The sequence below is a fragment of the Myotis yumanensis genome, unplaced genomic scaffold, assembly GCF_028538775.1.
Source record: "Myotis yumanensis isolate MYYU_CA2020_CCGP unplaced genomic scaffold, mMyoYum1.0.hap1 SCAF_6, whole genome shotgun sequence".
Classification (NCBI taxonomy): Eukaryota; Metazoa; Chordata; class Mammalia; order Chiroptera; family Vespertilionidae; genus Myotis; species Myotis yumanensis.
In genome coordinates, this window is record NW_027223757.1 from 27,993,568 (window position 1) to 28,006,279 (window position 12,712).

General features: G+C 34.8%; 1 protein-coding gene across 1 annotated transcript in view; it reads left to right on the forward strand.

The window, feature by feature from the left end:
- VTA1 (vesicle trafficking 1) overlaps nucleotides 1-12,712 on the forward strand; it is a 46,770-nt gene that overhangs the window by 5,134 nt on the left and 28,924 nt on the right. Inside the window, exon 2 of the mRNA XM_070417800.1 lies at nucleotides 10,823-10,917. Within this exon, the coding sequence (XP_070273901.1) occupies nucleotides 10,823-10,917 (95 nt within the window). The remainder of the gene's footprint in view (nucleotides 1-10,822; nucleotides 10,918-12,712) is intronic.

Here is a 12,712-nt window from a genome sequence, read left to right on the forward strand (position 1 = left end):
GCGATGGTACAGTCAATTACCCTTTTTGTCTTTTATTAGATAGGATAATACTTGATGATAGGTGATTACAAGGTTTTTAGTCCATACTCAGAAGGAATTTAAAGGATTCAGTGGTTTGCTATGACAAAACTTTCATACTCATCTGCTGCTTTATGTGAATGAGTTTTCTCCCGTGTTACATTAATAAAAATGAAAGTGGAAACAGAACCAATACTCTAATATGGTTCACTATGACTAATCATATTGGTTCATAGATAATGCAGTTTAACTCATTATAAGATGCATTTTGTTTGTTTGTTTGTTTTTTGTTAATTCTCACCCAAGGATACTTTTCTATTGATTTTTAGGAAGAGTAGAAGAGAGAGGGATGTAGAGAGAGAAACATCAATGTGAGAGAAACACATCAATTGGTTGCCTCTTGCATGAGCCCTGACCAAGGCCTGGGCCGGGGAGGAGCCTGCAACCAAGGTACGTGCCCTTGACTGGAATCGAACCCAGGACCCTTTGGTCATCCACAGGCTGATGCTCTATCCACTGAACCACATCGGCTAGGGCATAAGATGCATTTCTAATAAAATTTAGCTTTTATACACTTTGTGGCCAGATTATTATGGCCGGCCAGATTATTATGACCACCCCATCAATACCATGAAGTGTGAATTAGTTATGCAAATAATAATAATAAAACCTTGAGAGTATTTGCTTAGGAAGTTTTCAATATTCAGTATTTTTGGAAGTGTCAATGAAGTGTATATAATGATTATTAAGATATATAAAATTAATGTTTGATCAATTATGCATTACAATAAGTATAAAAACTAAATTTCAAAAGGAAAATTTTAACACCTAGCACCTTATCTCACAGGAAATTTTGATTAATTTAAATTTTAGCTTTTGTACACTTTGCAGAGAAGTATGATAAGCAAGTTAGGAATTTTGAGCATACAAATATATACATGTGTTTTTTTTAATTGTGTTTATTTATTTATTTATTTTTGAAGGGGGAGAGAGAGAGAGAGAGGGAGAGAAACAGAAACATCAATATGAAAGCTGAATATGGATCTGTTACCTCCTGCAGGCCTGTTACTGGGTATTGAACCCGAAACCAGGGCATGTGCCCTGACTGAGAATTGAACCAGCAACCTTTGGTTCATGGGAAGACATTCAATTGGCCAGAGCCATAAATATTTTTTTATGATAAAATTTTATAGGATAAGAAAATGGAAAGATGAGTTAAAATGAAATACAATAGTGTATTTGTGACTTTAAAAAGAGCCTTTTTATGTTTTAAAATAGATTGTGATAGATACCAATTTGCTATATTTTCAGATGAAAGAGTATAGTTTTTAGATTTCAATATTTAATGTAGTATATTAGTTACATTTTTTTGTACCTATTTAAACATCTGATAGAAAGTAGTAGATGTAAACTTTAAAATGTGTGAAGAGATACTTTTCTGTAGTCTTAGAGCAAACAAAAATAATGAAGGACAGGTTTGAGCTCTATATTCATCTCTTCTTTTTTCTCTTTAATGAAGCCAGAAAAATTTTGAGTCCCCATTAAACACGGACACTATATTATAAGTATTTTTATTCTATCAGGTTTGCTGTTGTAGATAAAGCTAAACCCAGAAAGATTTCTTCCTTTTAAATTTGCTTAATTAACTAAACATGAAGTTTCAAGTTTGGTTTGTAAAAGTTTCCTCTAGGGGGTGACATTGTACAAGGCTTTCCATGACCTTGTATAAATGTTATTTAAGAGCCATTTATTTATATGATCATAGAAAAAGTAAATCCAGTTTTCAGGAAGTTGTAAATATGTATGGTTATTTCAATTCTGGACAACAAGTGAAAAATTATAGTTTTGTTTAAATAAAGGCTAACTGTGATGTTAACACACGGATGTTAGGATTAATAATTAGTTGCCTATTTTTCATTGTTGTTGTTAGTCACACAGAAACTGGGTTTTCTAAAGCCAGTCAAACAAGCTTAACTAAGCCAGTAAAAATAAGCTGTTTTCTTTTTTGTTAATTTCTAAATCTGTAAGATTAATCAGAACCCAGAGTCCTGTTATCTAAGTACTTACTTTTTTATTAGCCAACTAAGGATTCTTTACTATAGCAATAACAGGTTAATAATTTACAAAAAACACACAGAAAGTTGGACCATTGATTTATCCGCTAGCATTTCATTCTTTTAGCTTATATTTGTTTTTGCAAACATATACAAACATGAATTTTATTTTGTAAAAATAGTCATTTTAATAGTTACTCCTTTTTGAGTAAAGTAAATCATTTCATCATTAGGTTCTTTCAACCTGTCCCTAAGATTGAATGGACAGGGTCAGTGGAATTAACTAACTTGTCCTTACCTATCATTTTCTTTTCTTTTGGTACTCATGCAATTTTGGTAAGATTCATTTTTTATGTCAGTTGTGTTTGATTGTTCAGAGTGAAAGCTTACATACTCTTGAGCAGCACAGGTTTATATATAAAAGGTTCAATGTTTGATATTTTTCTGCATTCATTCAATGTATCGTTTTTCTGTGGCTTGGCAAGGTTTTGTTGTTTTTTTAAGTGGTTTTTGTTTTTTACCTCAGTTAGTTATTATTTCTCTTTGAAAGCACTTGGATTCCATTGTACTTCCACTATGGGATTGTTAGATATTCTTTATTTTCTTTTTAGTAGTTGCTCTAATGTTTACAATAACTTATCACAGCCTACTGTCATGTAATATACCATCTCACATATAAAGTTAAGAACTTTGTTTTCTCCTCTCCTGTTCTTTGGTTTTGGTTGACATAATTTTTATTTATACATATGCCACAAAACCTTATTTTTTAAACTTGTTTTAAAGAAATGTATAAAATGAAATAATTTTTAAAAATATTTTCTCCATAATTACCGTTTTCAGCTCTCTTCATTGTTTTGCATAGAACCAAGTTTTAAATCTGGTTGTCACTTTCTTTTGTTTGGAAGAGCTTTATTATACACACACACACATACATACTAGAAGCCCGGTGCATGACATTCGTACACTGGTGGCGGGGCGGGGGGGGGGGGGGAGGATGGGGGGGCGGGGGTCCCTCAGCCCGGCCTGTGTCCTCTGGCAGGTGGACATCCCCCAAGGGATCCTTAGTGCTGCTGCGGAAGCAGGAGAGGTTCCTGCTACCACTGCTGTGTGCTTGCCAGCTGTGAGCCCAGCTTCTGGCTGAGCAGTGCTCCCCCTGTGGGAGCTCACTGACCACCAGGGGGCAGCTCCTGCATTGAGCGCCTGCCCCCTGTGGTCAGTGCATGTCATAGCAACCACTCATTCCACCTTTAGGTCGATTTGCATATTAGGGTATTATTATATAGAATATATATATATTGATTTCAGAGAGGAAGGGAGGGAGGGACAGAAACATCAATGATGAGAGAGAACCACTGATCGACTGCCTCCTGCACACCTCACACCAGGGACCGAGCCCACAACTCGGACATGTGCCCTGACCAGGAATTGAACCATGACCTCCTGCTTCATAGGTCAATGGTAAATCACTGAGCGACACCAGCTGGGCAAGAACTTTATAATTTTTTATGAGGCTTGCTGACAATGAATTCTGTTCTATTGTGTGAAATTAACTTTTATTTTATTTTTATTTTTGAAAGATATTTTTGGTGCATAAGGATTTTACTTTGTATTTTTTTCTTTCAGTATTTTTTTTTTTTTTGCCACATTTTCCCACCCTTATGGGGGGTGGTGGGGAATCCAGTTACATATGTATTAGAACACTTGATATTTCCCACACCTCATTGAGACTCTAGTTTTGCTCTTCTTTTGTTTTCAATCCCTTTCTCCCTGCTTTTTTTTTTTTTTTGAGTAGTTTCTATTGCTGTATTCTGAAGTCCACAAATCTTTTCTTCTGTGATGTTTAAACTTATCCAGTAAATTTTTTATTTCATATGTTATATTTTTCATCTCTAGAAGTTTCATTTGTATTCCTTTGTATGTGTTCTATTTATCTCCTCACTTAATACATGGTTTCCTTTAAAATGTTTTATAATTGTTTCCTAGTATTTTAATGTCATCTACTATTTCTGTTATTTTTTCATTATTTGATCTCATTGGGCTGTTGACTTATTTTTCTTTATGGGTTCAAAAGTCCCTACACAAAATGTAATACTAACCATATAGCAAATATTTACGATGTACATATAAGTAGTGTAATATATTCAGTTCTATTTATTGGAATAAAATTTGCTTTAAACATCAATCTATACCATAATGATTCCTATTTGAGTGCCACATTGATGACCCTATTCAAGTATCACTCTTCACAATTGCTTTTAATGTATGATTTTTGTGTATTTTTATCATACATTTCATATTTTTATATTCCTCACGTATAAACAAGGATGTGTTAGAATGTTAATGTTTAGATTTTATGGAACTTTGAATTACACATACCTTCAGGGTTAGTAAATGTCACCAAATGCCTCACATGAAATTAAAATTGAGTTGGAAAGTATTTAATCCTTTTGCAAATATGCCTCATTACTCATCTTCAAATAATATTTATTCATTAAAATAAACACATTTCCTTGATGAAATGAATCAAATATATTTCTTTATACGTGATTTTAGCTACACATTTATGCTGTTTTAGTAGGTAATTTCCATATTAGACATTAATTTTTCATCATGCTGCTGCTACAATGAGTTACTTGTCTTGAATAGAGTTCTATATGAATGTGATTCTTTTTTCCATCCCTATGGCAAAAAGATCTTTATTAATTTTCGTAAGTAGATTTTAAGTACTTTTCGCTTTTATTACATTTACAGAATGCATCTTGTGATATATTTTCTGTACTTAAGACTTGTAAACCACATAAGATATTTAAAAATGTAAAGGCAGCCCAATTTTTGTCCTAAATCTTTCCGATTCGGAGATGATCCATTTCTTCATTTAAAAGTGTTACTGTATAATAATGTTCTTGTAATTGCAAAGACTAAATATGCATGTAAACCAAGAAAAAAATGCATTTGGGAAAACCAGTAAACTATATTGTCATTACACTGTATTTCAGTAATCAGCCATCTGTACTGAGGTTAACCGTTAAAGGACAAGAAGCTGGTATTTGTTGATCATGGTTTTGATGATAGCACTACGGTGTCGGGTGAATTTCCCGCCAAAATATAAGATGGCGCGGGCAATTATTTAGGTTTCCCGCGCAAAATCAGAGTTAGTTTAAAATGCCTATATCTTTTGAAGTATGGGTTCGAAGTATGGGTATGAAACGGTTCGCATACGCAGGTAGGTATCTTTGTGAACGGCAAACAAACAAATATTTGGTAATACGCAGTTACAATCGGCCCGAGTTTACACGTTTCCCGCACTCCACCGCAAATCTATATGAACCGAGTTAAGACGGCTCCCGCGGAGTACGCGCAATTCACGCGAGCCGACTTAACTCGTTTCCCGCAATCCAAGTGATAGCAAAGTGGGAATAATTTGATTTTTGCCTCAAAGGAGATAGACAGATAGACTGACTCCACCATTTTTATTGTAAGCAATAGTAGAAATGAAGAGTAATAAATCTGAAACTGAAAATTGTGCTTTTTACATAGGAATACACTTCTTGTACAAGGTAGCAAGAAAATGCTGGATTAATTTTCTGCATGTCTGCTTAATGGTTAAGTTCTGAGATGACTGCCACTAAACCCAAGGTGAACCTAGGAATCAACCTCATTTCATATGATCTGGGCCATTACTTGTGCTTGATAGCCACTTATCCCCAAAGTTGGTCTACCAAGTGGCTAACTACACTCTGGATGGTAGGATTCACATAGTGTTCGCTACTGTGGTTAGAAAATAAGGAGAAAGACCTGGGAAATGAAACTGTCAGTACTATATTTTATGTGAGTACAGAACTAATGTTATCATGTCCTACCATGTTGGTCAGTATTGTATATAGATAACAAATAATCTCTCAAATTTTCTGTGTGTCTTTTTGGGTCATTTTGTTTTTAATGATATTCATATTCTTTGAGATAGTCATTTGGGAGATTGGGAAGGCGGGTATTAAACTTATTTGATAATTATGATCTTTATAATGATGCTAATATGCCAGTGGTCTCTGCAGTTTGCATGTAGATATAGAGGGAAAAAATAGATGGCTTTATATATGAGCGTGCTTTTACCAGAGGGTTGTAAAAAATGATTCAGGGATAGAAGGAGATAGGATAGTAATGTTCTAGAAAAATATACTGTAAAATCAAAGCTGGTTGTAGAAGGACATTGAAGATGAGAAGACTATCATGAAGAAGTAGGTAGACACCAGTGAACAGGAAGCCTGTTGTAAGAGGCATAGTTGAATGTTGGAAAAAAGGGATATTGTGTTTATAGTGAGTGTTTGATCTACTGATTTTGGAAGTTTGTGATGGTAAATTAATAATGGAATGGCTGGCATGTAAGGGAGAGTAGATAGAATTACTGGAGATCAGGGTCAGTAAGAATTGAGAACATGGTACTGGGTAAGCATTAGAATTAGATTTGCTTTCTAATCACAGGAAACCCCCCAAAAAATGACTAAGTAAAATACAATTTACTTCCTCATTTAAAAGAAAGTTTGGTATTGGCAGTACCCAGTGCCAGTATGCAAATTCCATGAAGTCATTAGGGAATCACATTCAATTTCAAATCTAAAACCAGCATGTGGTTACCATTTCCAAGGTTGCTTGTGTCCAAGATGTCCCTAGAGTTTCAGTCATCCCATTTTTATTCCAGGCAGTAGAGAAAAGAATAGGGAGAGGGTCAGTCAGATCTTTCCCTTGCTATCATTTTCTATTTAAAGATGACTTTACAGATGTCTCTCCCAACAATTTCTGGTTGAATGATATTAGTCTTAGTTACATGGCCATAGTTTGCTTTGAGGAATCCTGGGAAATGTACTATTTTGGCTGGGTACATTACAACTCCCTAATAATGTAGGGGTCTTGTTAGTAAGGAAGATGGGAAGAATGGATGTGAAAAGGCAGTTTGCAGTCTCTACCAGAAGTATTATCTGTGTGAATAGGGGTTATGATAGAAAAACAAGGAGGTCCATAGGTGATTACAAGCATAACAAGATCAAGTGGAGGTAGCATGAGCCCTAGACCAGCATGTTTAGAAGACATTGAGAAAATACTGGAACGTAAATAGCAGGGGGGTACAAGGAGAAAACCGGTCATACCTGCCAATCCTGACATAGGAGGAATGTAAGAGAATTAAAAATTCTGGAGAGGACTGCAAATGATTTCTTCAAGTGACATTCAGGTTTTAGTTAAAAAGAGAGAGAAGGAATCTGAGGAGATGATTATGAAGCAGTTCCAAGGGATACAGTAGAAGAAATGGGATCTTGGGGAAGAGGCATGGATTAGGTTGGGGCAAGAAAATACCATTTATACTTGAGAGAAGTGAGAATGCAGTGAAATGTGTTTCTTAACGTTTTGGTCACCTATCCAGATGAGTTAATTTTTTTAATATGCCTCAATTTATATTTTAACAATTTCTACACTTAACCAAAAAAAGCCTTCCACTTAAAAATAAAGAGTAATAACACTTAAAATTTCTTAGAAAATTTTGGTAATACAGTAAGACATAGTAAGATTAAATTTGGGGAAGAAAAATTATATCAATTATAGATATTATCATATAAGGAGACCAGAGGCCTGGTGCATGAAAATTCGTGCACTCGGGGGATCCTTCAGCCCAACCTGCGCCCTCTCACAGTCCGGGACCCCTCAGGGGATGTCCAACTGACCGCTTAAGCTGGCAGTCAGACATCCCTCTGGCAGCCCAGGAGCCCTCGGGGGATATCCGACTAATGGCTTAGGCCTGCTCCCAAGCTGTTAGTTGGACATCCTTAGCTCTGTCGAGGTGCACATCATAGCGACCAGATGTTCCCGGTAGTTCCACCGTTAGAGTCAATTTACATATTACCTTTTTATTACATAGGATGACATTTGATCTGAGATCCCAGCAAAATCAAATAGGCAGGAAACATAAAAAGTTAAATTACCTATATTAAAGAAGGAACACAGATCTTAAGTGCCAATAACTTGGGGGAAAATGCAAATTAAAAAGTTATATTTGAAATATTAAACCATAAAAACAACTAGAAATATTGTACAACTGAATATCAAGTCCTTGCAAATAAAAGAACTTTCCAAGCTTACAACTGATAGGGGAAAACAATAATAGCTTTGAATACATAAGTATTTGAAGCCTCTGTGTTTTAAAACAACATGCAAAAATTGAAAGACCACATAGTATTTGCAGCCTATATGTTTATCTAAAGAGCTCATGATGCATTAAAAAAATAAAATAAAATAAATGCAACAAAAATGCTGGAAGAAAATACCTAACAGCTCAAAAAGAAGTCTTGGGGAGTTCAGTTCATTTTAAGGAAAAAAGCTGACTAAAACAGGCATAGAACTTAAAAGAAATATGATTGGTTTAAAAGGGGGAGGGCATTCAACCATGCTTTAAAAGGCCTGGTGGAATGGGGGAATTGATGTTTAAAACCTAATAGGTATAAGGGGAAAAGGACCAAGACAACTTGCTAAAGAAACATGACTAGTTAAAAGAAGGAGAAAAGAAAGAAAACTTGGTCACATTTGTGATTAAAGCAATGGATACTTAAACTAAAACATGCTTTTCTGCATTTTAAAATAGCATATGTCTGTTTTTGTGTCAAAGTGACATCTAGTGCTGGATCCTGTGCAGTGAAAATGAAACACCATGTTTTTTCACTGTGTGGCAGTGTATATCTGTTCAGTACTTATGGAACTCAATTTTTTTTCCTCTCTTGTTAATCCCTAGATGGATAAAACCCTTACATTTGATTTGTGGAAATAAATATAATAATAAATTAAACCTTAAACTCTAAACCTAAGCATGAAAATGTAGTTCCTTCCGATAAAGTTTTTAAATTAAAAACACACAGAATATACACAGTAGTGTGTGTATATTAATACATATTTTAAAGATGGTATGCTCAGGTAGACATAATTGAACTGAAAATCCTAAGAGTACCAAGCTATGTTATAAACTAGTAAATAAAGCAGTGATAGACCCAGTAGGCTAGGGAAGCAAGATGGACAAGTATACAGAATTGGAAACTTAATATATGATAATGAATGATAAAAATGGCATTTAAATCAGTGGGGCAAAATGAGCTATTCTCTTATCTATTCAGAAAATGTTTATTAAAGGCCAAGTACTAGCCTGGATGCCAGGAATACACCAGCAAACCAAATAGATTAAAATTACGGTCATCATGTTTAAATTCTAGTTGGAGTAGTAGAGACAGGATAAATAAATAGAAGATGATTACACGCTGAAGAGTAAAGTAAAACAGGGAATGAGGATAGTGTTCACAAGATTCCATTTGGGGGAAAAAAGACATTATGTTCCTATTTCATACTCTATAAAGAACAGCCAGAAGCCAATTTGTTAAAAAGCAAATAACCCAATAGAAAATTTAGTGGAAGTTTTTTCTTTTATTTTGATACACTGGAGGCCCGGTGCACGAAACTAGGATTCCTAGGCCTGGCTGGCCATCAGGGCCAATCGGGGCCTTCCGGCTGCTGGCTGGGACCTTCCTTTGTTCCGCACAACCCCCTGGTGGTCAGCGCTCATTATAGCGAGCGATCGAACTCCCGGTCGAACTCCCAAGGGGACACTTTGCATATTTTATTTCTAAGTTTAGCCTTTTAGATAGATAGATAGATAGATAGATAGATAGATAGTCATAATTCATAAAGGAGGATATAGGGCTATCCAGTAAATATCTAACACCTATTTAGTAGTCAGGAAAATGCAAAACCAAACAGTGAGATACCACTTTCAATTCAGATTGACAGGAAGTTTAGTAATAACAGTTCTTTATGAGTTTGAGGGAAATGAATGCTTTTATGTATTGCAGGTATAACTGCATGTTAGTGTAGTAACCTGTTTTGGAGGACAGTTCAAGAGTAGCTTTCAAAGTGAAAAAGGTATACATGCTATGACCCAGGAATCCCACTTCTTGATATTTACCTCAGGGAACTTGAATGTATGCATAAGAAGGTATGATAGGGCAACATGATTTATAATAATTAAAATCTGAGAACAACCTAAATGTGCTTTAGTTAAAATGATGTGTTCATACTGTGGAGCACTATAGCATGAACATAGACCTCCAAAACATATTGTTGAATGTAAGAGTAAATTACAGATGATATATGTACACACCAGTGATAACAATTGCCACTAACCTATTCACAGCTCTTACCATTGGAAAAGCTATTAGTCAGAGAGGTTGTTAGCTTTAGCTTTATCTCTAATGTTTTCATTAATTCTTTTAGAGAGAGTATATTTTTATATGTGTACATAAAAATAGTTAAAACAGTTCTTTTTATTAGCCTCAACTTAAATCACATTTCCCATCAATCTAGCCCATATTGTATATTTTATCAACATCACTTATCTGACACTTGGCACATGGTTTTCTACATATGGGTTATTTTTCTGAGTACCCCAACTAACCAATTAAATTACAGGTCCCTTTGACAGCTTAGAACCTAGTCTTTTTTTTTTTTTTTAACATGCCAAAAGAGAATGCCTTACTTGCTAACAATTTGTTAGAATAATATTTTGTGTTCTTTATATTTGTAATTAAGATTCCTAGTAAATCGGAGTTTTATTTCTAAGTTTACTTAAATGTTAAATGATTTATTAGATGAAACATTTTAAAAATTCAGTCAACGAAAGATGTTAAAAATTAAATTATTTAAATTATTTTCCTTTTTTTTTTTAGGTCGTTTATATGCGATGCAAACTGGAATGAAGATTGATAGTAAAACTCCTGAATGTCGTAAATTTTTATCAAAGCTAATGGATCAGTTAGAAACTGTGAGTTAAACAGAGAGAATTTATTTTCTGGTTAATGTTTAAAATGCTATTTTATTTAATTTGTGTAGTTTTTTCCCTTGGCAGTAATCAGCAATGTCATTATAGCTGATGAAAACAGGCAACAGGGGCATTCTGTTGCCCCTGTTGGCCTTGCACTTCTAACACTGCTTCTATAAGTGCAGGAAAAATTACAGTATTTTTTGGAGGATGAGGTTATATGGCAGGAAGGAGAATGTGTCTTACACATAGTGATATATTTGTGAAATTCTTCTTTAACAGACATTTTATGTAGAATATACCCCTTTTAATTTCTCAGTATAACAATAATCTTATATAATAAAAGCCCAGCGATCATAATGCCAGAACAGCTGCTCGACCAGTACTATGAGGTGCACTGACCACCTCTCCCCAGCCAGCAGGCTCCTATCACCGGATGGCAAACGGGAAACCGGGGTGGATGGCAGGGGATGCGGCGGCACCAGGCCAAGGCCCCCACCCCCTGGTTGCCCCACACATAGGCCGACCTGCGGCGGGGGTCGGGCCAGCGAGCAGGCAGGACTGGCCGACCTATTGGTCCCTCCCCACTGGCCATCAGGCTCCCATTGCCCAGTGGCAGACTGGGAACCTGGGGGGTGGCGGCGGAGGGCGGGGCCAGCTGCCAGCAGCTGGGGAAGATGGCCCTGATTGCAGGCTAAGCCTAGGGACCATACCCGAGCATGATTTCATGCGCCAGGCCTCTAGTAAGTAAAATAATAGCTTTTGGATAATACAAAACTCAGTTCTTTATAATAAGCAAAGTGTAAAATCACATTTATAAAGTGACTCATCAGGATTTATTAGTATCTAAATTAAATAACAAGTAGAGTGAGTTTATTCCATGGTGAGAGCACATCTACCTAATAAAATGTTTATGTCACATTTTGAAAACTTTTAGTATATTTTTGCTGCCGGATATTTTAAACTTTTTTCTAGAATTAAATCTGCCTCTAGAATTAATATAGAATTAAATGATGTCACAGTTTGGATATAGTAATTAGTATTACATTCAGGCTTTTTCTGTTTTTGTTTAGGATAATCATAGCTAAAAATGTCCTTAAATTTCAACATTAAATCCCTCTGGACATTAAATTATTTTGTTGAGAGTATTCGTTGATTTTATGGAAAATCCTGAAGCCTTTTTTAAATATAATTTTTTATTTTATAATGTCTTTGAGAAAAGCAGTTTTAAAACAGTAGTATGGTGCTAAGATATAATATTCCAGAAGGTCATTTATTTCAGTGTGACAGTCTGAGTATAATGTAGGAATTTAGTTTGTTTTTTAAATACTTTAAATTATTATATGCTTAGGAAAGGGATATATTGACTGGAAATTTACACAGTTTTAAATTGTATTGATTTGAGGTTTCTGCTTTTCTAAATTTAAAAAACTTATAATCCAATTCCAAGTTTTTCATCTATACCTTACTTAGGATAAGACCTCCCTTTTTATACATGTGCTCTGAAAGATACTATTTTAGGATATAGCGATCCTTTTTAGTATTATTTTTTTTTTATTTGATAAGAAGAAATTGAAATGGGAATAAATTAAAAGTTTAACTTATATATGATTAGGAAATAAATTTTAATTTCATTTTAGGATACCTGATTGTACATTGGATAATATATTATTTTGAAATATTTGATGCTTTAAAGTAGCTATTGGGATGTGTTATCTTTCTATTCTTGGTTATTTTGATTTTTAGAGATAAATGATACTTTCAGGTTATTATATGTGTAATCAGAATTTTGTGAACA